Below are 27068 nucleotides of genomic sequence, written 5' to 3'. Positions count from 1 at the left end.
AATAGATAAATTGAGAGTTAAAGAGAATCTGCCAGCAGATTTTTGCTATGAAATCTGAGGGCAGCATGGCGTAGGGGCTGAAACACACAGATTTCAGGGATGTGTCATTTATTATACTGTGTGATGTCGTTTCCATACAATGAATGTTTCGCCACCAGGAGATTACCACTGCCTGGACTACAAGGCAGCGAGCTCTGGTCTGACCACGCCACCTCCTCTGATTAGCAGCAGTTCACTGTCAATAGACAATGTACACATAAAGCTGTGTTGTGATTGGGGACAGTTTTCTGAGGTCTGCCACATCTAAAAACTCTGATTGTGTCACAAGTGCTGCACTCAGATGAGGTAGCAAAACTCTCATGACAGATACATTTAAAGTATCAGAACTGTAATTACAGTACACATTTTCATATAGTGTGTAATGTGAGTGGTGGAATCACTGTGCCATGGTCCGAGGAGAACCTGGAGGGGCATAACTAGGTGAACACTGACTCTTCACCAGAGCCCCTGATGGTGAGGTTAGACTTGCCTCCAGATGGACACCAGGTGCTACACTAGGACAGACCACAGATGCACGTCAGCTGACCCTCAAGGGGCAGAAATCAGGATCAGCCCAGAAGGAGAGCTCAACAGGTGCAGGCAGGTACAGAAGGATCATAGAAACCTCAGGTGCTGGCGGGAATGGCTGCTAAACAAGCAGGCACAGGCTGATACGGCTGGTATACAGGCAGGCACTGGCTGGTGCAGGTAGAAAAACTTAGAACAGGGGACTTGAGAACTAGCAAGCATGCAATAAGCAGTGTAAACACTTTGCTCAGGCACCTCCAAACAGGTGGAGGTGCCTTAAAAAATAAGTGACTCCCATCCAGTGACTGGGGACACTTTAGGACGGCATGCTCTGTTCCTTTAAGAGAGCAGGATCGCGCAAGTTTCCTAAGCACGGTGCCTGTGGATCTGTGAGCTGTGCACAGAGCCCAGGTAGCAGGAGGAGTAGGAAGGGGATCGCAGCAGTAAGTCCATGTCCCTGGAAATCTCTCCAGGAGGAGAGGGCATTGATGTTCTCCCTGGGCGTCCTCTACTCTGGACCGAACACCTTCCAATCAACAATAAAAAAGGATTTTCTTTTTACACTCTTAGTGGCTAGGATATTCTCTACCTTGAACACATCTTCAGTGCTGACAGGAGCAGGAGTGGTAACCTGAGTCCTTGAAGAAGGAACTAAAGACAACAGGCTTGAGGAGAGTCATGTGAAATGAATTGAGGATTCGCAGAGAGGCTGGGAGTTTCAGTTTGTAAGCTACAGCATTAATCTGTTTGAGAACCTCGAACAGACAGATGAAGCGAGGATCCAGTTTATACGAGGGTAACTTGAGACGGGCATATTTTGACAAAAGAGGTGGGTCCAGGCGTTTCTTGTCTGGGTTTCTTCATCAGTTTACAAGATTTCATTAAAGAGTTCTTGGTGTCCCCCCAGATCTTAGAGAAGCCCTTTAGGAAAGTTCCAGCAGCAGGAATGTCAGTGATAGCAGACACAGGAAATGGAACATTGGGGTGATGACAGTACATCACGAAAAATGGGGAGTTAGTTGAAGATTCATTCACATGGTTATTGTGTGAGAATTCATCCCAAGGCAGGAATTTGGCCCAATCACTGTGGTGAGCATTAACAAAATGCTGAAGAGAGTTTTAAAGTTCAGTAGTTTGCAGGTAGCCTTCCAGAAGCAAGATGTATACTGGATTCCTCTATCAGAGACAATATGGAGGTGAAAAGTATGTTGAATGAACTTCTCGGCATGCACAGGAGTAGACGGGAGACCAGAGAGCTGAGTAAAATGGGCCATTTTAAAGATGCAATCCACAACTACCCAGATGCTGCTACTTCTGGATGATACTGGAAGATCAATGCTAAGTCCATTGCAATATACTGCCAAGGAGCAGATGGTACAGGCAAGGAAAGTAACTGGCTGGTCGGAATCTGTTTCAGAGTCTTAATCTAAATCCGCAATATACTTTATGGCCACCAATAGTGCAAGAAGTGAGAAGAGCTGTTTCCTCCTATCCGGCATGACCAACCAGTTTGGATGAGTTACCTGTTATGACCTGGTGGTAAGGACAATAATGGACCTGGTGGTTAAGAGCACACAGCATGACCTGATAGTTACAAATAATATTGGACGAGCTCTGAGACGTGGGAACTCTGCTGACCGCAATCCCTAATCCTATCACACACACTAGAAATAGCCGTGGATTGCTCCTAACGCTCCCTATGCAACTCGACACAGCCTAAGGAACTAGCTAGCCCTGAAGATAGAAAAATAAAGCCTACCTTGCCTCAGAGAAATTCCCCAAAGGAAAAGGCAGCCCCCCACATATAATGACTGTGAGTAAAGATGAAAATACTAACAGAGATGAAATAGATTTAGCAAAGTGAGGCCCGACTTACTGAACAGACTGAGGATAGGAAAGGTAACTTTGCGGTCAGCACAAAAAACTACAAAAAGACCACGCAGAGGGCGCAAAAGACCCTCCGCACCGACTCACGGTGCGGAGGCGCTCCCTCTGCGTCCCAGAGCTTCCAGCAAGCAAGACAAAAATCAAAATAGCAAGCTGGACAGAAAAATAGCAAACTAAAAAAAAACAAGCAGGAACTTAGCTTCTGCTGGGAAGACAGGTCACAAGAACGATCCAGGAGTGAACAGACCAATACTGGAACATTGACAGGTGGCATGGAGCAATGATCTAGATGGAGTTAAATAGAGCAGCCAGCTAACGAATTAACCTCGTCACCTGTGGAAGGAACCTCAGAAGCCGCAGCCCCACTCACAACTACCAGAGGAAGCCCATGGACAGAACCAGCCGAAGTACCATTCATGACCACAGGAGGGAGCTTGACAACAGAATTCACAACAGTTACCCCAGTAAAGCACCCGCTTCCTGTATGGTTGGGTGATAAAGATTTTTCAGGGTGGGATCCGAGACAAGTCCAGTCGAGCGACAGTAAGCATCTTGGATGGTTCAAAGATGCTCTGAGGCTCCTCCTCCTGGTCAGAAGACAGAAAAGACCAAGAAAGCACCTCCGCTTTCATGTTCTTGTCTGCTGGCCGCAAGTGTAAGACAAAATCAAAGAGGGCGAAGAACAAAGACCACCTGGTTTCACAGGATTTGGACTCTGTGCAGACTGCAGGTAGGCCAAGTTCTTGTGGTCTGTATAGATAATTACAGGATGATCTGCTCCATCAAGTAGAAAGTGTCACTTCTCCAGAGCCAGTTTTATCACCAACAGTTCCCAATTGCTCATTGAGTAGTTGTATTCTGGAGCAGAGGAGGCTTTAGAGAAGAAATCGCAGATCACCATGTGGCCGGAAGGAGACTTCTAGGTGAGGACGGCTACGGCATTGGAGGAAGAGAAAAATATCTGCTTATTATTGTCCGGTCGGTGCAGCACAGAAGCGGATGCAAAGGCCTGCTTTAAGGACATAAAGGCACTTTTAACCTCCGGAGTCTAACTCTGGTTTTGGCACCCTTTCAAGTCAGGGCAGAGATTGGAGTGGTCCAAGAGAAGAAATGCGGAATGAATTGGCAATAGTAATTATTAAATTTGAGGAACCTTCAGACCGTCAGATCGAGGCCATTTCAAAACAGCGGATACCTTATTGGGTCCATCTTGTCTCAGAGATGATATACCCAAGGAATGGAAGAGAGTTTTTTTGGAAGACACATTTTTCTAACTTCTAACAAACGATTCTTCCTCAGTCTCTGCAGAACCTGGTGAACATCCCTCCTGTGTGTGGGCAAATCGGGATAGAACACTAACATATTGTCCAGGTAAACCACATACAAGTAGAGAAGGTCTTGAAAGATATCGCTCACCAGTTCTTGCAAGACTGCGGGCGCATTACAGAACCAAAACAGCATTACACGATATTCATAATTGTATTAAAGGCAGGTTTCCATTCGTCCTCCTGGTGTATCCGATTCTGACCTTTGTGGTGGTAGTGTCTCCACCTCATTTTTATCGAAGGCATCCATGAAAGTCCAATAAGCGGGAGGCAGGCCAGTTAAATTTGATGGAGCGGCCAGAGGTCTGGCAGGACAAATGTCGACTTCTCGTGACAGACCTGGCCCAAACGGAGTACTTCTGCATATCTCCAATCTAAGAAAGGCTTGTGTTTTCATAGCTATGGTAGACCCAAGAGCAGGGAATGGGACAGACCAGACAGTACATAAAGAGAGATTTTCTCCCGAGAGTAACATTCCACCCTGATGTTCCACAGGCTCAGAAACTAAAATGAATGGCCTCAGATAGAGGTTTCCCATCCATCAAGTATACCACCAACAGACTCTGTAGATGTTGGATCGGGATTTGATACTGCTTCACAGCGGCCTGTTAAATGAAAATTCCTGCGGAACCAGAGTCCAGATAGGCCGATTAGACAAAATGGATGTTGCCACAGAAAACGGATGCTGACAGAGTCAGCGTAGGAGAGGAGTGGTCCTCACCCAGGCTAGCCTCTCCAACAGATACTAGGTTCTGGAGTTTCCCATTTTTTAGGGCAGAAACAGGTTAAATATTCGGGACTGCCACAATAGAAGCATCTTCCCTTGCCATGATGGACCTCCCGACGATGCTTAGCCAGCTTCATCCAGTCGAATTACATGGACCCAGAGGAGGGTGCCAAAACAGAGGTCTGCAGCTTGATCGGAGTTTGAATGGTAAGAGCCAAGTGCACAGGTCTTCTCTCTCATGGGTCACCTCTTTGGAGAGTTTCTGAAACCTGATGTCGATATGAGTTGTCAGGGACACCAGGTCATTTAGCGAGGAGGGTATATCACGACCTACCAGCTCATCCTTTATTCTCCTAGAAAGGCCCTCCCAGAAGGCGGCCACTAGCACCTCATTGTTACAGGCGACCTCGGAGGACAAGGTACGAAATCGGATCGCGTACTAGCCCACTGTGAGGTTTCCCTGTGCAATCTGAGGAGGGAGGATGCGGAGGAGGAGATGCAGCCAGGCTCATTAAATAACTTGTGGAAGGCCTCAAGAAACAACTGGAGGCTGGAAACTAGAGGATCCCCTCTCTCCCATCATAGGGGATTGAGTCACGCTAGAGCTTCTCCAACAAGGTGAGACATGATGAGTGCCACTTTGGGCTAATCTGAAGTGAACTGATGTGCCAAGAGCTCAAAATGCTGAGTGCATTGGTTAATGAACCCTCAGCATAGGGCAGGATTACCATCATAGTGCGGTGGAGCCAACAGATTGAGTCCAGAACAAGGAACATGACTGGGAAGCTGGTGAGTCACGGTTGATGTTGCCGCAACTTTGACAGGAGCAGATGTAGCCAGAGATGTTAGCATGTCCAAGCAGATGGTCACTGTCCTCAGATAAGAGAAGATATTGTCCTGCTGGTCTTTCTTGTACAGGTCAGAGATAGAGGAAGATTTAGAGCCAGTGGAGTCCACCTGACCATGACAATGACCTGAGCAAACTGTAATGAGAGTGGTGGATCCAATGTGCTGTGATCTGAGGAGAGCCTGGAGGAGCATAATTAGGTGAACATCTGACACTTCACTAGAGCCCCTGATTGTGGGGTTAGACTTGGCTCAGGTGGACACCAGGTGCTACACTAGGACAGACCATGAATGCACAGCAGCTGACCCCCAAGGCGAAAGAAATCTAGAACGGTCCGGAAGGAGAGTTCAGCTGGTACAGGCAGGCACACAAGAACCGCAAGTGCTGGCGGGAACAGCTGGTAAACAGGCAGGCACTGGCAGGTGCAGACTGGTAGGGCTGGTATACAGACATGCCCTGGCAGTTGCAGGCTGGTATATATATGAGAATGGCAGGTGCAGGCTGCTATGGCTGGTAAACAGGTGAGCATGGCAGGTGCAGGCTGGTTCGGCTGGTATACAGGTGAGCATGGCAGGTGCAGCATGGTACACAGGTGAGCACAGCAGATGCAGGCTGGTACGGCTAGTATACAGGTGAGCAAAGCAAGTGCAGGCTGATACGGCTGGTATGCAGGTGAACATAGGCTGACACAGGCAGGTACTGGAAGACAATATTAGAACAGAGGACCTGAGAACTAGCAAGCATGCAACAAGCAGAGTATATATGTTGCTCAGGCACCTCTCAACAGATGGAGGTGCCCTAAACAATAAGTAACTCCCAGCCATTGTCTGGGGACACTATAGGATGGTGCGCGCATGCTCTCTAAGCTCAGCGCCCAAGGATCTGTGAGCCGTTCGCAAACCCCGGGCAGCAGGAGGAGGCGTGAGACAGGGGCCGTAGCAGTAAGTCTGCATCCCTGCCGGGGGAGGGAGAAAGTGTGCAAGGATGCTGGCACTACAGTGACAGAGAAGTCCAGCACCTGTTTTAAGCTGTAAGGCTGAACTTATACAGTACATTAGATAGCTGTTGGACTAATGAAGCTGGACTTGACAGAGTATGTCGGAAGAATGGAGTAAGCCCAAGATAGACTCCTCATTTGATGGTTTATCTCCATAATAAAAAAAATGAACTAGCGCGTTGCAACCTGCCATCGGGAAACAATAAGGAATCCCCTATACAAATGTGATATTTAGCTGGTTTTATTGAAATCGTCCGATATGGAATGCTTAGGTATGCAGATTTGCCATTCATTTTATGAAATCTCCACATTACAGCCCTAATGCTGCCATTAACAGAAAGCTCTCCACAAATTATTGGCTATTATCAGTGTGAATTTCATTTTAAACAACTTCATAATGATGTTATTTATGGTGAAATTTATAATGGTCTGAGATTAAAAAGTAATAAACCACCAATTAATCCATTGTCTTCAGGCTCCTCCGACATACGAAGCTCTGAAGCAGATGGAGTACCTTGATATGGTGCTTGATGAAACGTTACGACTCTATCCCTCATCTCTGAGACTCGAGCGTGTCTGTAAGACCACCACTGAGATCAATGGAGTGACTATCCCAAAGGGCGTTGTGACTGTTATCCCGGTCTTTGTGCTGCACCGTGACCCTGAGTTTTGGCCTGATCCAGAGGAATTCCGACCTGAAAGGTATCATATATGTGGGGGCATTTATTGGAAAAAAATAATGAGTATAAAGAGAAAATCTCAATCACATTAATGGGAACCTGTCACCCCCCAGGGCATTTTTAAGTGCAAGAGCCACCTTCTGCAGCAATATGGCTGCATTCTGTGAAGGTGGCTCTTATGTTTGTGCTCCTTAATAACGCTGATATATTTAGTTTTATAAATTGCGCGCCATACCTGTATTCTGTCCAGGGCGGGATCACTAGATCAGCTGATATGACTTGCAGGGCAGCGCGCACGGTGCATGCCAGAAAAATGAGAGCACAGCGCAGGCGCCGTTTACGTGAATACAAGCAGAGGAGGCGGCGCCCGGCGCACTGAGTGGATGATTGACAGCTGGGAGGGGGCTGACTCCAGGGGAAAAAATGTGACAGGCTACAGGTATGGCGCACAATTTATAAAACTTAATATTTCAGCATTATTAGGGAGCACAAACATAAGAGCCACCTTCACAGAATGCAGTCTTAGTGCTGCAGAAGGTGGCTCTTTTACTTAAAAATGCCCGGGGGGAGGGGGGATTGACAGGTTCCCCTTAAGTGTTTGCATTACTTTATTCATTAACAAGTTGTTCTGATAATACTCTTGAGAAGGTTTACAATTTTTTTTTATAGAAAATGTAGAAGTTTGGGAGGGAGTGGGATCTGGGTTACTGTTATTTCCATTGTCTTGTTTGAATTGGAATTGTTTACTTTGTATTGGAAATGTAAAAATTCAATAAACAGATTTGAAAAAAAAAGAAAATGTAGAAGTATACAGTATATGCGCCTTTACATATAGTTTCACATATGTCCTTTGTATGAAAAAACCTCATCTTAATATTTGAAAAAAAAATTAAAGTTTGTTTAGTTTCAGTACAAATTTATAGTTGTGTACATTTAATTTTAAATTTGTAAAATTACCCATTATTATGACCCTTTGAAAACATTTTTATAACTACTTCCAGACAGTCCATAGACTTTAAATGTCCGATCGGTCTGTAACTAACTCTACAATGATGTTTTATACCGTCGTTGCAGAGTAAGCAGATGAGGATTGAGGAGTCGGCTATGAGACACAGCTGGACTCCCCAAACAGAAGCCAGAGATGAGTTTCATCAACTCTGCTTCCTGATCGCTATATATGGAATGCTGGTATCTGGATGCAACGAGCACAGATCATGAGGCAAAAACAGCCAGGGGTTGATATAATGCTATTTGTGTGCAACGGTAACTTTGAAACAATTAGTGTAAGCAGCTATGCAATTTAACAGTAGAAAGAACAACAACTGGTTTAGAATAAACAAGAAAGTCTTTCACTACTTAACGTTAATGTCCTTTTCACCAAGGTGGCGACCCCAGTATTGAGAGTCACCACGTGAGTTCTCACTCAAAGCTCTGACTCTAGCAGGGGCCACTGGATTTTCCCGCTAGGCCGCAAGTCTCTTCCTGACGTAGTCTATTAAAGCCCGTTGAACCCTCCACCCAGCAACTTCGACCTGTACTACTAAATCCAGCTGACCCCAGTACCGTTGGTGATAGCTGGAAATGACGGCCCTGCTCACTTGCACCGTTCCTGGCGCAGACTCCCCACTGAGACCTGTCACGTTGGTGTCAATGCTGTCACTGGATCAAGTCTGTCCCGCTTCCTTCCCTGGCGTCAAATCTCCTCGTAGTTAGGTACCCAGGGAAGTCTTTCCTGTGGCTCACCTGATGATCCAGTCCAGCCCATGAGGTCACTCCCCCTGAAAACCTTCCAGCATACTTTGGTTCCGCTTGATTTCGGCTGGCCATCAGATGGCCGCTTCTCCCCATCAATGGCACTACCTGCAAGAGTTCTCCAGATATGTCATGGCTTCTTGTTACATATACACAGCACTGAACAAACCTGTATACAGTATAGGAAGTGCTTACACTTCCTCCTATGGACCAAGCAAGTGCCGAGAGGGAGCCAAAGCTATTTGGTCCTAGCATACCCAGATCAGATCTGATTTTCAAGTATTAGCCTGGATTTATACTGTTATTGGGGCTAACATACCAACCCCATTACAGGTGAAATCAGCAATGCAAAAAATGTGTTTAATTATTAAAATGCCTCCCAAAAGTCTGTATGAACTTATGGGAGGCACAATGTGTGAAATAAATGGAGAAAAAAAAATAATTTAAAAAAAATTAATAAATTTGACAAAATGAAAAATAAACAAAAGAAAACCACCACAAGTCCAAACTGTTTTGTTTCTAACTCTGCATCCATAAAAAAAATGTCTGACATAAACAAATAATTTTTTGGAAAGGGGAATACAATTTTTATAATATACACTGACTGATGAGGAAAACGGTAGCAATGTTTTGAACTTTTGACTTTCAGGCTCCATATCTCACCGTCCATTACTGCTTTGAACGTGAGACTGCCATCATTTTATAGACAATCATCTTGGCTATCTCATGCATAAATTTGACTTGCAACTATTTAGTTTTAATTTATGATTAGTTATGCAGATGCTTGTCATGTCACTGCATTGTTACTGTTTTGCTCCTTAAAATCAAAATTAAAATTTTTATTATTTTGTAAGTAATTTGCAAATCTTCCTTTGGCTTTCAACACTGCCTGAATCCTTCTGGGCATGCTTTCAATCAGATTTAAAAATGACTTGACTGAAATCTGATCCCAGGTCTGTTCTGCACATTCCCAAAGTTGGTGCATACTGGCTGGGTAAGTAGTTAATTTCTTCAACTCTACCCACAAGTATTCAACTGGGCTGAGGTATGAGGATTGTGCGGGCCAGTCGAGCGCCACTACTTCATTGTCATTGAACCATTTCTTCACCAATCTCAACATTTGATTCAGGTCGTTGTCCTGCTGCAGAAACACTATGTCATCCTTTTCATGCTCATAGTACTCAAGTGTACGAAGTAACTCGTTTTGTAGGATTCTCACATGTGGCTCAGCATTGAGACCACCATCGATCCTGGTCAAGTATTCAATGCCTTTGCCTGTGAAACAACCCGATATCGTCAGGCTTCCTCCACGAACTTGGCTGTTTCTTCAATTTATGAATTTTTTTGCCAATTTTTCCCTTGTTGCTTCCAGATTCATTTGCACTCATCAGAGCCTAATCTATCGACTTTCATCTCATCACTCCAAATCTTCTTCTTCTGTTCAATTTTGGTACTTTTTTGCAAACTCGAGCCACCACTTAACATGACAATATTGAACTCGAGGCTTCTTCACCTTTGTTCGAGCTACTATTAAGACTTGTATAAAATGCATAGCACAGTGCTTGCGTGGACGTCTGTGATCTCACTATTATGAAGCATACAAGCCACCTCCACTGACGTGTTTGTTGTGTCTGAACTGATAGACCTTGAGATGAGCCGACTTGTTGACTCTTATATTTTTCCTGGACGTCCACATCTTAGCTTTTGAATTGATGGCTGGACTTCATTTCTTATTCTTTCAACTCACATGATGCAGTTTAGCAATTTTCTTGGCCAAGATACTGCTATCGATGCGGTTTCTCTTTTCTTGGGAAATCTTCTTCATAGCTGCTCCTCGATTCAAACCAGTGACCTTTCACTTGGGAATCAACCTAATAACACACTGAGCTATTAGGGAATGTGATAACAGGTTGTAATTTGTAATATATATGAAGAAAAAGAATATTGCACCACCAGGAGCAAAACAGTAACAATGCAATGACATGACAAGAATCTGAATAAGTAATCATATGCTAAATAGTTGTAAGTCAAATTTATGTATGAGATAGCCAAAATAACCCCTCTTTTGCCTCATTGAAAGTAAAAGAATTAATATATGCACATATTTGGTATCGCTAAGTTCAGAAATGTCTGATCTATCAAAATATAAAAGAAATGAATCCAATTGGTAAACGGCGTAACAAGAAAAAAAACTGCTAAAATTACATATTTTTGGCACCAGCAACATTGCAAAAAATTAAATAAGTGGCGATCAAAACATTGTATCGGCTCCAAAATTATATCAATAAAAACATCAGCTCAGGAGCCAGAAATAAGCCCTCACAGAACCCAATATCCGGAAAAATGAAAACTCTACGGATCTTGGAAAATGGCGACATAAGCAAAAAAAAAATGTTCTTACAAATTTCAGATTTTTTTTTCACCACTTGAATAAAAAAAAACTATACATGTTTAACCCCTTAATCCCATATGACGTACTATCCCGTCGAGGTGGGGTGGGCCTTAATTCCCACAGATCGCGGCCGGGTGTCAACTGACTATCGCAGCTGACATCCGGCACTATGCGGTCAACATGATCGCGGTACAGGAAAGCATCGCGCAGGGAGGGGGCTCCCTGTGGGCTTCCCTGAGACGATCGGTACAAGGTGATGTGCTCACCTTGTACCGAGCGTCTTCTCCCTGCTGTCCCCGGATCCAAAATGGCCGCGGGGCTGCATCCGGGTCCTGCAGGGAGTACTTCCAGGTCGACTGCAGGTGCTGGTAAACCTGCAGCAATGTGAGAGAGATCGCCGATCTTACAGAGTGCTATGCAAACTGTAAGATTGGCGATCTGTGATGTCCCCCCCTGGGACAAAGTAAAAAAGTTAAAAAAAAATTTCTACATGTGTAAAAAAAGAAAAAATTACTAAATAAATAAATTAAAAAAAATAATATTCCCATAAATACATTTCTTTATCTAAAAAAAACCAACAAAACAATAAAAGTACACATATTTAGTATCACCGCGTCCGTAACGACCCAACCTATAAAACTGTCCCACTAGTTAACCCCTTCAGTGAACACCGTAAAAAAAAACGAGCCAAAAAACAACGCTTTACTATCATACCGCCAAACAAAAAGTGGAATAACACGCGATCAAAAAGATGGACATAAATAACCATTGTACCGCTGAAAATGTCATCTTGTCCCGCAAAAAACGAGCCGCCACAAAGCATCATAAGCAAAAAAATTAAAAAGTTATAGTTCTCAGAATAAAGCGATGCCAAAATAATTATTTTTTCTATAAAATAGTTTTTATCGTATAAAAGCGCCAAAACATAAAAAAATGATATAAATGAGATATCGCTGTAATCGTATTGACCAGACGAATAAAACTGCTTTATCAATTTTACCAAATGCGGAACGGTATAAACGCCTCCCCCAAAAGAAATTCATGAATAGCTGGTTTTTGGTCATTCTGCCTCACAAAAATCGGATTAAAAAGTGATCAAAAACTGTCATGTGCCCAAAAATGTTACCAATAAAAACATCAACTCGTCCCGCAAAAAACAAGACCTCAGATGACTCTGTGGACCAAAATATGGAAAAATTATAGGTCTCAAAATGTGGAGACGCAAAAACTTTTTTGCTATAAAAAAGCGTCTTTTAGTGTGTGACAGCTGCCAATCATAAAAATCCGATATAAAAAAACGCTATAAAAGTAAATCAAACCCCCCTTCATCATCCCCTTAGTTAGGGAAAAATAATAAAATTTAAAAAAGATGTATTTATTTCCATTTTCCCATTAGGGCTAGGGTTAGGGTTAGGGCTAGGGTTAGGGTTAGGGCTAGGGTTAGGGCTAGGGTTGGGGCTAGGGTTGGGGCTAGGGCTAGGGTTAGGGCTAGGGTTAGGGTTAGGGCTAGGGTTGGGGCTAGGGTTAGGGCTAGGGTTAGGGTTGGGGCTAGGGTTAGGGCTAGGGTTGGGGTTGGGGCTAGGGTTGGAGCTAAAGTTAGGGTTAGGGTTGGGGCTAAAGTTAGGGTTAGGGTTGGGGCTAAAGTTAGGGTTAGGGTTGGGGCTAAAGTTAGGGTTAGGGTTTGGATTACATTTACGGTTGGGATTAGGGTTGGGATTAGAATTAGGGGTGTGTCAGGGTTATGGGTGTGGTTAGGGTTACCGTTGGGATTAGGGTTAGGGGTGTTGTTGGATTAGGGTTTCAGGTAGAATTGGGGAGTTTCCACTGTTCAGGCACATCAGGGGCTCTCCAAACGCGACATGGCGTCCGATCTCAATTCCAGCCAATTCTGCGTTGAAAAAGTAAAACAGTGCTCCTTCCCTTCCGAGCTCTCCGGTGCGCCCAAACAGGGGTTTACCCCAACATATGGGGTATCAGGGTACTCGGGACAAATTGGACAACAACTTTTGGGGTCCAAGTTCTCTTGTTATCCTTGGGAAAATAAAAATTTGGGGGGCTAAAAATCATTTTTGTGGGAAAAATAAGATTTTTTTATTTTCACGGCTCTGCGTTGTAAACTGTAGTGAAACACTTGGGGGTTCAAAGTTCTCACAACACATCTAGATAAGTTCCTTGGGAGGTCTAGTTTCCAATATAAGGTCACTTGTGGGGGGTTTGTGTTATGATTACATAATTCAGTACCACAATGGACATAGAAGTCAGAGCGCATACAGTGACCTGACAATAACCCAAAATAATAGAACGAGCTCTGAGACGTGGGAACTCTGCTGACCGCAATCCCTAATCCTCTCCAACCACACTAAAGGCAGCCGTGGATTGCGCCTAACGCTCCCTATGCAACTCGGCACAGCCTGAGAAACTAGCTAGCCTGAAGATAGAAAATAAGCCTACCTTGCCTCAGAGAAATACCCCAAAGGAAAAGGCAGCCCCCCACATATAATGACTGTGAGTTAAGATGAAAAGACAAACGTAGAGATGAAATAGATTTAGCAAAGTGAGGCCCGACTTTCTGAACAGAGCGAGGATAGGAAAGGTAACTTTGCGGTCAACACAAAACCCTACAAACAACCACGCAAAGGGGGCAAAAAGACCCTCCGTACCGACTAACGGCACGGAGGTACACCCTCTGCGTCCCAGAGCTTCCAGCAAGCAAGAAAAAACCAAATAAGCAAGCTGGACAGAGAAAACAGCAAACAAAAATAACAAAAGCGGAACTTAGCTATGCAGAGCAGCAGGCCACAGGAACGATCCAGGAGGAAGCAAGTCCAATACTAGAACATTGACTGGAGGCCAGGATCAAAGCACTAGGTGGAGTTAAATAGAGCAGCACCTAACGACTTCACCACATCACCTGAGGAAGGAAACTCAGAAGCCGCAGTACCACTTTCCTCCACCAACAGAAGCTCATAGAGAGAATCAGCCGAAGTACCACTTGTGACCACAGGAGGGAGCTCTGACACAGAATTCACAACAGTACCCCCCCCTTGAGGAGGGGTCACCGAACCCTCACCAGAGCCCCCAGGACGACCAGGATGAGCCATATGAAAGGCACGAACAAGATCGGGAGCATGGACATCAGCGGCAAAGACCCAGGAATTATCTTCCTGAGCATAACCCTTCCACTTAACCAGATACTGGAGTTTCCGTCTTGAAACACGAGAATCCAAAATCTTCTCCATAATATACTCCAACTCCCCCTCCACCAAAACCGGAGCAGGAGGATCAACAGATGGAACCATAGGTGCCACGTACAGTTAGGTCCATATATATTTGGACAAAGACAACATTTTTCTAATTTTGGTAATAGATATTATCACAATGAATGTTAAACTAAACAATTCAGATGCAGTTGAAGTTCAGACTTTCAGCTTTCATTTGAGGGTATCCACATTAAAATTGGAGGAGGGTTTAGGAGTTTCAGCTCCTTAACGTGTGCCACCCTGTTTTTAAAGGGACCAAAAGTAATTGGACAATTGACTCCAAGGCTATTTCATGGACAGGTGTGGGCAATCCCTTCGTTATGTCATTCTCAATTAAGCAGATAAAAGGCCTGGAGTTGATTTGAGGTATGGTGCTTGCATTTGGAAGGTTTTGCTGTGAAGTAAACATTCGGTCAAAGGAGCTCTCCATGCAGGTGAAACAAGCCATCCTTAAGCTGCAAAAACAGAAAAAACCCATCCGAGAAATTGCTACAATATTAGGAGTGGCAAAATCTACAGTTTGGTACATCCTGAGAAAGAAAGAAAGCACTGGTGAACTCATCAATGCAAAAAGCCCTGGGCGCCCACAGAAGACAACAGTGGTGGATGATCCCAGAAAAATCTCCATGATGAAGAGAAACCCCTTCACAACAGCCAACCAAGTGATCAACACTCTCCAGGAGGTCGGCGTATCCATATCCAAATCTATCATAAAGAGAAGACTGCATGAAAGTAAATACAGAGGGTTCACTGCACGGTGCAAGCCACTCATAAGCATCAAGAATAAAAAGGCTAGACGGGACTTTGCTAAAAAACATCTAAAAAAGCCAGCACAGTTCTGGAAGAACATTCTTTGGACAGATGAAACCAAGATCAACCTCTACCAGAATGATGGAAAGAGAAAAGTATGGCGAAGGCGTGGTACAGCTCATGATCCAAAGCATACCACATCATCTGTAAAACACGGCGGAGGCAGTGTGATGGCTTGGGCATGCATGGCTGCCAGTGGCACTGGGCACTAGTGTTTATTAATGATGTGACACAGGACAGAAGCAGCCGAATGAATTCTGAGGTATTCAGAGACATAGTGTGTGCTCAGATCCAGCCAAATGCAGCCAAACTGATTGGTCGTCGTTTCATACTACAGATGGACAATGACCCAAAACATAAAGACAAAGCAACCCAGGAGTTTATTAAAGCAAAGAAGTGGAATATTCTTGAATGGCCAAAACAGTCACCTGATCTCAACCAAATTGAGCAACATTTCACTTGTTAAAGACTAAACTTCAGACAGAAAGGCCCACAAACAAGCAGCAACTGAAAACCACCGCAGTGAAGGCCTGGCAGAGCATCAAAAAGGAGGATACACAGCGTCTGGTGATGTCCATGAGTTCAAGACTTCAGGCAGTCATTGCCAACAAAGGGTTTTCAACCAAGTACTAAAAATGAACAATTTATTTAAAATTATTGAATCTGCCCAATTACTTTTGGTCCCTTTAAAAACAGGGTGGCACATGTTAAGGAGCTGAAACTCCTAAACCCTTCATCCAATTTTAATGTGGATACCCTTAAAATGAAAGCTGAAAGTCTGAACTTCAACTGCATCTGAATTGTTTTGTTTAAAATTCATTGTGGTAATGTCTATAACCAAAATTAGAAGAATGTTGTCGCTGTCCAAATATATATGGACCTAACTGTATCTCCGCAACAATGACCTGAATACGTTATGGATGGAAAAAGAATCTGGAAGGGTCAAACGAAAAGACACAGGATTAAGAACCTCAGAAATCCTATACGGACCAATGAAACGAGGTTTAAACTTAGGAGAGGAAACCTTCATAGGAATATGACGAGAAGACAACCAAACCAAATCCCCAACACGAAGTCGGGGACCCACACAGCGTCTGCGATTAGCGAAACGTTGAGCCTTCTCCTGGGACAAGGTCAAATTGTCCACTACATGAGTCCAAATCTGCTGCAACCTGTCCACCACAGTATCCACACCAGGACAGTCCGAAGACTCAACCTGCCCTGAAGAAAAACGAGGATGGAACCCAGAGTTGCAGAAAAACGGCGAAACCAAGGTAGCCGAGCTGGCCCGATTATTTAGGGCGAACTCAGCCAAAGGCAAAAAGGACACCCAGTCATCCTGATCAGCAGAAACAAAGCATCTCAGATATGTTTCCAAGGTCTGATTGGTTCGTTCGGTCTGGCCATTGGTCTGAGGATGGAAAGCCGAGGAAAAAGACAAGTCAATGCCCATCCTAGCACAAAAAGCTCGCCAAAACCTCGAAAAAAACTGGGAACCTCTGTCAGAAACGATATTCTCTGGAATGCCATGTAAACGAACCACATGCTGGAAGAACAATGGCACCAAATCAGAGGAGGAAGGTAATTTAGACAAGGGTACCAAATGGACCATCTTAGAGAAGCGATCACAAACCACCCAAATGACTGACATCTTTTGAGAGACGGGAAGATCTGAAATAAAATCCATAGAGATATGTGTCCAAGGCCTCTTCGGGACCGGCAAGGGCAAAAGCAACCCACTGGCACGAGAACAGCAAGGCTTAGCCCGAGCACAAATCCCACAGGACTGCACAAAAGAACGCACATCCCGCGACAGAGATGGCCACCAAAAGGATCTAGCCACTAACTCTCTGGTACCAAAGATTCCAGGATGACCAGCCAACACCGAACAATGAACCTCAGAGATAACTTTATTCGTCCACCTATCAGGGACAAACAGTTTCTCCGCTGGGCAACGATCAGGTTTATTAGCCTGAAATTTTTGCAGCACCCGCCGCAAATCAGGGGAGATGGCAGACACAATTACTCCCTCTTTGAGAATAACCGCCGGCTCAGATAAGCCCAGAGAGTCGGGCACAAAACTCCTAGACAGGGCATCCGCCTTCACATTTTTAGAGCCCGGAAAGTACGAAACCACAATGTCAAAATGGGCAAAAAACAGCGACCAACGAGCCTGTCTAGGATTCAACCGCTTGGCAGACTCGAGATAAGTCAAGTTCTTATGATCAGTCAAGACCACCACGCGATGCTTAGCTCCTTCAAGCCAATGACGCCACTCCTCGAATGCCCACTTCATGGCCAGCAACTCTCGATTGCCAACATCATAATTTCGCTCAGCAGGCGAAAACTTCCTGGAAAAGAAGGCGCATGGTTTCATCACCGAGCAATCAGAACTTCTCTGCGACAAAACAGCCCCCGCTCCAATCTCAGAAGCATCAACCTCGACCTGGAATGGAAGCGAAACATCTGGTTGACACAACACAGGGGCAGAAGAAAAACGACGCTTCAACTCTTGAAAAGCTTCCACAGCAGCAGAAGACCAATTGACCACATCAGCACCCTTCTTGGTCAAATCGGTCAATGATTTAGCAATACTAGAAAAATTGCAGATGAAGCGACGATAAAAATTAGCAAAGCCCAGGAACTTTTGCAGACTTTTCAGAGATGTCGGCTGAGTCCAATCATGGATGGCTTGGACCTTAACAGGGTCCATCTCGATAGTAGAAGGAGAACAAATGAACCCCAGAAATGAAATGTTCTGAACACCAAAGAGACACTTTGATCCCTTCACAAACAAAGAATTAGCACGCAGGACCTGAAACACCGTTCTGACCTGCTTCACATGAGACTCCCAATCATCCGAGAAGACCAAAATATCATCCAAGTATACAATCAGGAATTTATCCAGGTACTCTCGGAAGATGTCATGCATAAAGGACTGAAACACTGATGGAGCATTGGTAAGTCCGAATGGCATTACTAGGTACTCAAAATGGCCGTCGGGCGTATTCAATGCAGTTTTCCATTAATCGCCTCGCCTAATACGCACAAGATTATACGCACCACGAAGATCTATCTTGGTGAACCAACTAGCCCCCTTAATCCGAGCAAACAAATCAGATAACAGCGGCAAGGGGTACTGAAATTTAACCGTGATCTTATTTAGAAGGCGGTAATCTATACAAGGTCTCAGCGAACCATCCTTCTTGGCCACAAAAAAGAACCCCGCTCCTAATGGCGACGATGACGGGCGAATGTGCCCCTTCTCCAAGGACTCCTTCACGTAACTACGCATAGCGGCGTGCTCAGGCACAGATAAATTAAACAGTCGACCTTTTGGGAATTTACTACCAGGAATCAAATCGATAGCACAATCACAATCCCTATGCGGAGGTAGGGTATCGGAATTGGGCTCATCAAATACATCCCGGTAATCAGACTCTGGGACCTCAGAAGGGGTGGATGACGAAATAGACAGAAATGGGACATCACCATGTACCCCCTGACAACCCCAGCTGGACACAGACATGGATTTCCAATCTAATACTGGATTATGGACTTGTAGCCATGGCAACCCCAACACGACCACATCATGCAGATTATGCAACACCAGAAAGAGAATAACCTCCTGATGTGCAGGAGCCATGCACATGGTCAGCTGGGTCCAGTACTGAGGCTTATTCTTGGCCAAAGGCGTAGCATCAATTCCTCTCAATTCCTCTCAATGGAATAGGACACTGCAAGGGCTCCAAGAAAAACCCACATCGCCTAGCATACTCCAAGTCCATCAAATTCAGGGCAGCGCCTGAATCCACAAATGCCATGACAGAATAAGATGACAAAGAGCAGATCAAGGTAACGGACAAAAGAAATTTTGACTGTACCGTACCAATGGTGGCAGACCTAGCGAACCGCTTAGTGCGCTTAGGACAATCAGAGATAGCATGAGTGGAATCACCACAGTAGAAACACAGCCCATTCTGACGTCTGTGTTCTTGCCGTTCAACTCTGGTCAAAGTCCTATCGCACTGCATAGGCTCAGGTTTATGCTCAAATAATACCGCCAAATGGTGCACAGATTTACGCTCACGCAAGCGTTGACCGATCTGAATGGCCAAAGACATAGACTCATTCAGACCAGCAGGCATAGGAAATCCCACCATGACATCCTTAAGGGCTTCAGAGAGACCCTTTCTGAAAATAGCTGCGAGCGCACCTTCATTCCATTGAGTGAGTACGGACCACTTTCTAAATTTCTGACAATATACCTCTATCTCATCCTGACCCTGACACAGAGCCAGCAAATTTTTCTCTGCCTGATCCACTGAATTACGTTCATCGTACAGCAATCCGAGCGCCAGGAAAAACGCATCAATATTACATAATGCAGGATCTCCTGGCGCAAGAGAAAATGCCCAGTCTTGAGGGTCGCCTCGTAAAAAAGAAATAATGATCCTAACTTGTTGAACTGGGTCACCAGAGGAGCGAGGTTTCAAAGCCAGAAATAGTTTACAATTATTTTTGAAACTCAGAAATTTAGTTCTATCTCCAAAAAACAAATCAGGAATAGGAATTCTTGGTTCTAACATAGAATTCTGAACCACAAAGTCTTGAATATTTTGTACTCTTGCCGTGAGCTGATCCACACATGAAGACAGACCTTTAATGTCCATCGCTACACCTGTGTCCTGAACCACCCAAATATCTAGGGGAAAAAAAAGGCAAAACACAGTGCAGAGAAAAAAAAATGGTCTCAGAACTTCTTTTTTTCCCTCTATTGAGAATCATTAGTACTTTTGGCCTCCAGTACTGTTATGATTACGTAATTCAGTACCACAATGGACATAGAAGTCAGAGCACATACAGTGACCTGACAATAACCCAAAATAATAGAACGAGCTCTGAGACGTGGGAACTCTGCTGACCGCAATCCCTAATCCTCTCCAACCACACTAAAGGCAGCCGTGGATTGCGCCTAACGCTCCCTATGCAACTCGGCACAGCCTGAGAAACTAGCTAGCCTGAAGATAGAAAATAAGCCTACCTTGCCTCAGAGAAATACCCCAAAGGAAAAGGCAGCCCCCCACATATAATGACTGTGAGTTAAGATGAAAAGACAAACGTAGAGATGAAATAGATTTAGCAAAGTGAGACCCGACTTTCTGAACAGAGCGAGGATAGGAAAGGTAACTTTGCGGTCAACACAAAACCCTACAAACAACCACGCAAAGGGGGCAAAAAGACCCTCCGTACCGACTAACGGCACGGAGGTACACCCTCTGCGTCCCAGAGCTTCCAGCAAGCAAGAAAAAACCAAATAAGCAAGCTGGACAGAGAAAACAGCAAACAAAAATAACAAAAGCGGAACTTAGCTATGCAGAGCAGCAGGCCACAGGAACGATCCAGGAGGAAGCAAGTCCAATACTAGAACATTGACTGGAGGCCAGGATCAAAGCACTAGGTGGAGTTAAATAGAGCAGCACCTAACGACTTCACCACATCACCTGAGGAAGGAAACTCAGAAGCCGCAGTACCACTTTCCTCCACCAACGGAAGCTCATAGAGAGAATCAGCCGAAGTACCACTTGTGACCACAGGAGGGAGCTCTGCCACAGAATTCACAACAGGTTTGTACTGTTTGGGTACATCAGGGGCTCTGCAAATGCAACGTGACGCCTGCAGACCAATCCATCTAAGTCTGTATTCCAAGTGGCGCTCCTTCCCTTCCGAGCTCTGCCATGCGCCCAAACAGTGGTTCACCCCCACATATGGGGTATCAGCATACTCAGGACAAATTGGACAACAACTTTTGCGGTCCAATTTATGCTGTTACCCTTGTGAAAATACAAAACTGGGGACTAAAAAATCATTTTTGTGAAAAAAAAAGAATTTTTATTTTCACGGCTCTGCGTTATAAACTGTAGTGAAACACTTGGGGGTTCAAAGCTCTCAAAACACATCTAGATAAGTTCCTTAGGGGGTCTGCTTTCCAAAATGGTGTCACTTGTGGGTGGTTTCAATGTTTAGGCACATCAGGGGCTCTCCAAACGCAACATGGCGTCCCATCTCAATTCCAGTCAATTTTGCATTGAAAAGTCAAATGGCGCTCCTTCCCTTCCGAGCTCTGCCATGCGCCCAAACAATGGTTTACACCCTCATATGGGGTATCAGCGTACTCAGGACAAATTGCACAACAACTTTTTTGGTCTAATTTCTTCTCTTACCCTTGGGAAAATAAAAAATTGGTGGCAAAAAGATAATTTTTGTGAAAAAATATGATTTTTTATTTTTAAGGCTCTGCATTATAAACTTCTATGAAGCACTTGGTGGGTCAAAGTGCTCACCACACATCTAGATAAGTTCCTTAAGGGGTCTACTTTCCAAAATGGTGTCACTTGTGGGGGGTTTCAATGTTTAGGCTCATCAGGGGCTCTACAAACACAACATGGCGTTCCATCTCAATTCCAGTCAATTTTGCATTGAAAAGTCAAATGGCGCTCCTTTCCTTCCGAGCTCTGCCATGCGCCCAAACAGTGGTTCACCCCCACATATGGGGTATCAACGTACTCAGGACAAATTGTACAACAACTTTGGGGTCTATTTTCTCCTGTTACCTTTGGTAAAATAAAACAAATTGGAGCTGAAATAAATTTTGTGTGAAAAAAAGTTAAATGTTCATTTTTATTTAAACATTCCAAAAATTCCTGTAAAACACCTGAAGGGTTAATAAACTTCTTGAATGTGGTTTTGAGCACCTTGAGGGGTGCAGTTTTTAGAATGGTGTCACACTTGGGGTATTTTCTATCATATAGACCCCTCAAAATGACTTCAAATTAGATGTGGTCCCTAAAAAAAAAATGGTGTTGTAAAAATGAGAAATTGCTGGTCAACTTTTAACCCTTATAACTCCCTAACAAAAAAAATGTAGTTCCAAAATTGTGCTGATGTAAAGTAGACATGTGGGAAATGTTACTTATTAGGTATTTTGCATGACATATCTCTGTGATTTAAGGGCATAAAAATTCAAAGTTGGAAAATTGCAAAATTTTCAAAATTTTCACCAAATTTCCATTTTTTCTCAAATAAATGCAAGTTATATCGAATAAATTTTACCACTAACATGAAGTACAATATCTCTCGAGAAAACATTGTCAGAATCGCCAAGATCCGTTGAAGTGTTCCAGAGTTATAACCTCATAAAGGGACAGTGGTCAGAATTGTAAAAATTGGCCCGGTCATTAACGTGCAAACCACCCTCGGGGCTTAAGGGGTTAATATCTGTGTACTTGTACTGACCTGGGTAATCTTATTGCCAGGTCAGTTTTACCATACAATGAACATAGTAAATAAAAAACAATTGTGGAATTGCACTTTTTTTTTGCAATTTTTCCCGTTTTCCAATATACTAAAATCAATGGTGTTATTCAAAAGTACAACTCGTCCTGCAAAAAACAAGCCCACATATGGCTAAATTAACAGAAAAATAAAAAAGTTATGGCTCTTGCAATAAGGGAAGAAAAAAATGAAAGCGCATAAATCGAAAGGTCATGCAAGGGTTAAATACAAGATTCGTCTGGCAAAGCCCCTGGCCAGATTTTCCCATCGCTTCTGCAGGTTTTTAACAGATCACTTGTATATTGAGAAACCTATCAATCGCCTAGAACAGTGCTGGAAAAAGATGGGAGCGTTTCAGAGACAAATACACCTGGCTACAATTGTAAAGTCAGGATCTGATTCATGCTGCCTATGGTTCCCTTTACTTGGCTATATACTATTAATTTACTTACGTTTTGAGTAATATCTTTTTGTCTTTTTCATGCACAGATTTAGTAAAGAGAACAGAGAGACACGAGACCCCTACATCTTCCTACCCTTTGGAGCTGGACCACGGAACTGCATAGGGATGAGATTTGCCATGATCAATATGAAATCAGTCATCTCCCTGCTGCTGCAGAACTTCTCTTTCCGAACATGCAAAGACACTCCGGTAAGTAAACAGTACATATTTAAGATTTATTCTTACTTAACCTGTCATGTGTACCATAAAAAATAATAAATAATTGCACATTATGTAAAGGTAGGCCAAGGCTGTAGTCATGGCTGTGTATCTCGGGCTTCGCATACTCTGGCCTCTCTCTAAAGTAAAACAGTACCTCTCTCCTTGCAGGGTGCGATCAGTACTCACGGTGCTGTCAGCGTCTTCTTTGCTGCGCTGACCTGAAGCTGATCCTAGATCCCAATGTATAGAGACACAGTCCAGGGCAGCTCTTAACTGAACAAATTTATTCACTTCAGGACACAGCACTTCCAAGTAGTTTCCAACATATTCATCACGGTAAAGATGGCACATTACTTCATCTTTCCCTTCACTGTTCCTTACATCACTAAGTGTTTCTGCGGGTCAGGGTGTCCTAGATGGTCCCTCAGCATCCTTCCTGTAAAGCGTTACTACGGTGAAGCTTTCATCTGCCCGCTTCGCGCCGTACATCAGAGATACCCCTCACGTAGCTATACACCACATTCTGGAGTGACCTGCCCGTACACTTTTACGGTGACATTCGATCTTCCTCTACTTGCTTCTCTTGCTCTCTACTGTGGGTTCTGCTATATCTTGTTCTTTTCTATATATCCCCTTGGATGGCTGGGCATAAGCTTTAACGTTACGGGGAAAGTTAGGCAGCTAGGGCATATAGCCCACCCGAGCACCAACGGGTGAGGCCCCCGACTGACTACATCCAGGAAGTCCTGTTCGCTTACTCCCCAGCAAAACCCCACCTATAGTTAACTCTTTCCTGTCATGGATTACTACTATGTACATCCTAGTGGACTCTGTGCCCCCATATAGTGGCTTTAACACTATCTGCACTGTCCCTATACATTGTGCAACAAGAAGATACATGTATAAACACAAACACATATAGCAGCACACATTACAAATAAAGATATGTTTTAAGGGGTTAGGAGTGCAACATAGCATAGTCCTTGTAACCCCTTACAATTATACATGTGATCAGGCTGCAGTAAAGGCGCCGCCGCCGGCACCTGCCTGCAGAAAGGGATTTTTTTTCCAATTTATATATAACTAGATGGCAGCCCGATTCTAAAGAATCGGGAGTCTAGAATCCATATATACTTTATTTATTCAAATGTAAGAATAATACAATTAATAAATAATAGTAAGAAAGAACAAAAATAATAGGCAGTATATGGAGAAAACACCAAAAAAAAGTTCAAAATTGGTGTGAAAATGTCACTGAACCACTTCACAACTAAATATATATAGTTTTGGTAAATGGTATTATCATTTTTTTGACGAAATTCGGCAGGAGCTTGAAGAGCAACGTCACTGGGCCCGCCTCCACGCAGTAGAAACTTGCTGTGAGGTAAAAATTCAAAAATCACACCAAAATGGCGGGCGGAGTGTGTCACAGTACGGCACGTTTCTGATTGGTCGCTCGCAGCAGGCGGCAACCAATCAGACACTGGACACTGTTGACGTCACTTATCTCCAGACATTAGCTCCGGACATTAGCTCCGGACATTAGCTCCGGACATTATCTCCGCACATTAGCTCCGGACATGAGCTCCGGACAAAGGCACGGAAGTTGGCAGAAATTGCAGGAAGTAGTATTCTAGGCAATTAATCTCCGGACATTAGCTCCGGACATTAGCTCCGGACATTAGCTCCGGACAAAGCCACGGAAGTTGGCACAAATTGCAGGAAGTAGTATTCTAGGCAATTATATATTAGATAGTCACAATGTAAAATAGGGGGCAGGACACTGAGTGGATCAGTGACCTGTTATAAGCCATACTGGTGAATACCTAATCAGAGCACCACATGAAGACCCCCCCCCCCCCCACAGTCCGCACCGGAGCACGAGCATATCATTAACTCAAAACTGAAAATAAAGATTACACAACAACCACAAGATGGATTTCATCATCCAATGTATCAATGTAATCAGTATAACGGCACCAACCTGACACTGTCTGTAGGTTACTGTGCACAATCTTGCTGATAGGCTCCCTTTAATAGATGCAAACACTCAGGACAGCAATATACGTTCTGCAGATGGGTTTTTACTGACAACCAATTTCCTAGTGTGAATACAGAAAGTCCTATGAAAAGTATTATGACTGTTTGGGTTCTCACTCACTGGCAACAAACTGACATCTTGTAGATGGAGAGGAATAAGAACACAAAGCTTATAAGAAAGTTGCATAACTCCATTATTGAGCCATTAACATTTAGCACTTTAATTGGACCAAGTCGCAGGACTCGGTCAAGTGACCAAGTGGGTTTACTGAAGCCTTCTGATGAGAGCCCAGAGAACATGCTCTTTACTCATGACATCCGCCTCTCTATTTACAAATAAATGGCCTGGCATAATGTCATTGTTGCAGCACGATGCACATGTGACTTCACAACAAACCGGCTAATCAAAAGAGGAGCTGTGGATGCCATCAGGTGAGAGATGGTTTTCAGAGCTCGCGTTTGACGGCTGTAGATTACTGGTCCAAGGGCCAGGTCAGAACCAATGAAACAATTTGCACCGTCTCTAAGAATTAATAATTAGAGCCTGTTTAGTCAAGTCTTAATCTGGTAAATCTAATATTACAGATCCCTCTGGATATTGACACCCGAGGACACCTGAAGACAACAAAACCTGTTCTACTCAACCTTGTGCCTCGACAAGCCCCAAAGGATGAAAACTAGACCCTTAAGACCGCTTTTGAAGGGACCAAGATATCTGTAGTAATTCGAGTACAAATGAGTTGAAGAAGTACATTTTGCAAATATCAAAGAAAAATGATATATAGAGATGCCTGTAACATTGTATGACAAATCTAACTTTCTTCTACATCCTTGTCTTCTTTGCTGACACATATCAGACCCAGTCTTCAGTGTCTGGGCCGTCCCGTGGCTGTGTATGTATGGCACTAAAGAGAATGTGTTTCATTACCGCTGTCCAGAAATAGTGCCCCATACCTCAAGAGAAAATAGAATGCAATGTTGGGCATTATAAAATAAAAACTGATGTAAAGATCACGTACATTCAATTTTACCCACATTTTCAGGATATATAGTAAATCTGTATTATACACTTTCAATATCCTAATGGAAACTGGGCAGAGGCAGGAAACACATTATCTTCTACCATATAATGCAATATAAAAAAAAACCTTAAAGAAACTAATAAAGAAAAAGTCAAGGTGCTGAATGTGTAAAACATTTGCTTCTCAGTGACAGATGACTGAAATCCAGCAATCTAATCTTATGGTGACACATCAAATACTGCTAAGTGCGAATGGTGATGAACTGGGAGTTTCGAGAGATATATTTATATACCACTCTCTCATAGGAAGCTGCAGTATTTACCATATTGACCCAGTGTGAAATCCACGGGGGTCTTCTATTCATACATCTCATGGTGATAGCCTTGCAAGACTAAGGGTACCGTCACATTTAGCGACTTTAGAGCGATAACGATAGCGATCCGTGACGTTGCAGCGTCCTGGATAGCGATATCGTTGTGTTTGACACGCAGCAGCGATCAGGATCCTGCTGTGACATCGCTGGTCATTGCTAAAAGTCCAGAACTTTATTTCGTCGCTGGATCACCCGCTGACATCGCTGAATCGGCGTGTGTGATGCCGATCCAGTGATGTCTTCACTGGTAACGCAGGGCCGCGCTTAGTAACCCGATGTTTACCCTGGTTACCATTGTAAAAGTAAAAAAAAAACACTACATACTTACATTCCTGTCACGTTCCCCAATGTCAGCTTCCCTGCGTCCCCCACTGTCAGCGCCGGCCGGCC

The 27068-nt window shown here is 43.9% G+C and overlaps 1 protein-coding gene across 1 annotated transcript in view; it reads left to right on the top strand.

Moving 5' to 3' along the window:
- LOC138656929 (cytochrome P450 3A24-like) overlaps positions 1-26465 on the top strand; it is a 60754-nt gene extending 34289 nt beyond the window's left edge. Inside the window, exons 11-13 of the mRNA XM_069744281.1 lie at positions 6826-7052; positions 23069-23231; positions 25869-26465. Coding sequence (XP_069600382.1) covers positions 6826-7052; positions 23069-23231; positions 25869-25964 — 486 coding nt within the window. The 3' untranslated portion in view covers positions 25965-26465. The remainder of the gene's footprint in view (positions 1-6825; positions 7053-23068; positions 23232-25868) is intronic.
- The last annotated feature ends 603 nt before the right edge of the window (positions 26466-27068 follow it).

This window comes from Ranitomeya imitator, chromosome 1 (genome assembly GCF_032444005.1).
Source record: "Ranitomeya imitator isolate aRanImi1 chromosome 1, aRanImi1.pri, whole genome shotgun sequence".
In the NCBI taxonomy this organism is placed as follows: Eukaryota; Metazoa; Chordata; class Amphibia; order Anura; family Dendrobatidae; genus Ranitomeya; species Ranitomeya imitator.
This window is presented reverse-complemented; position numbering and strand designations above follow the sequence as displayed.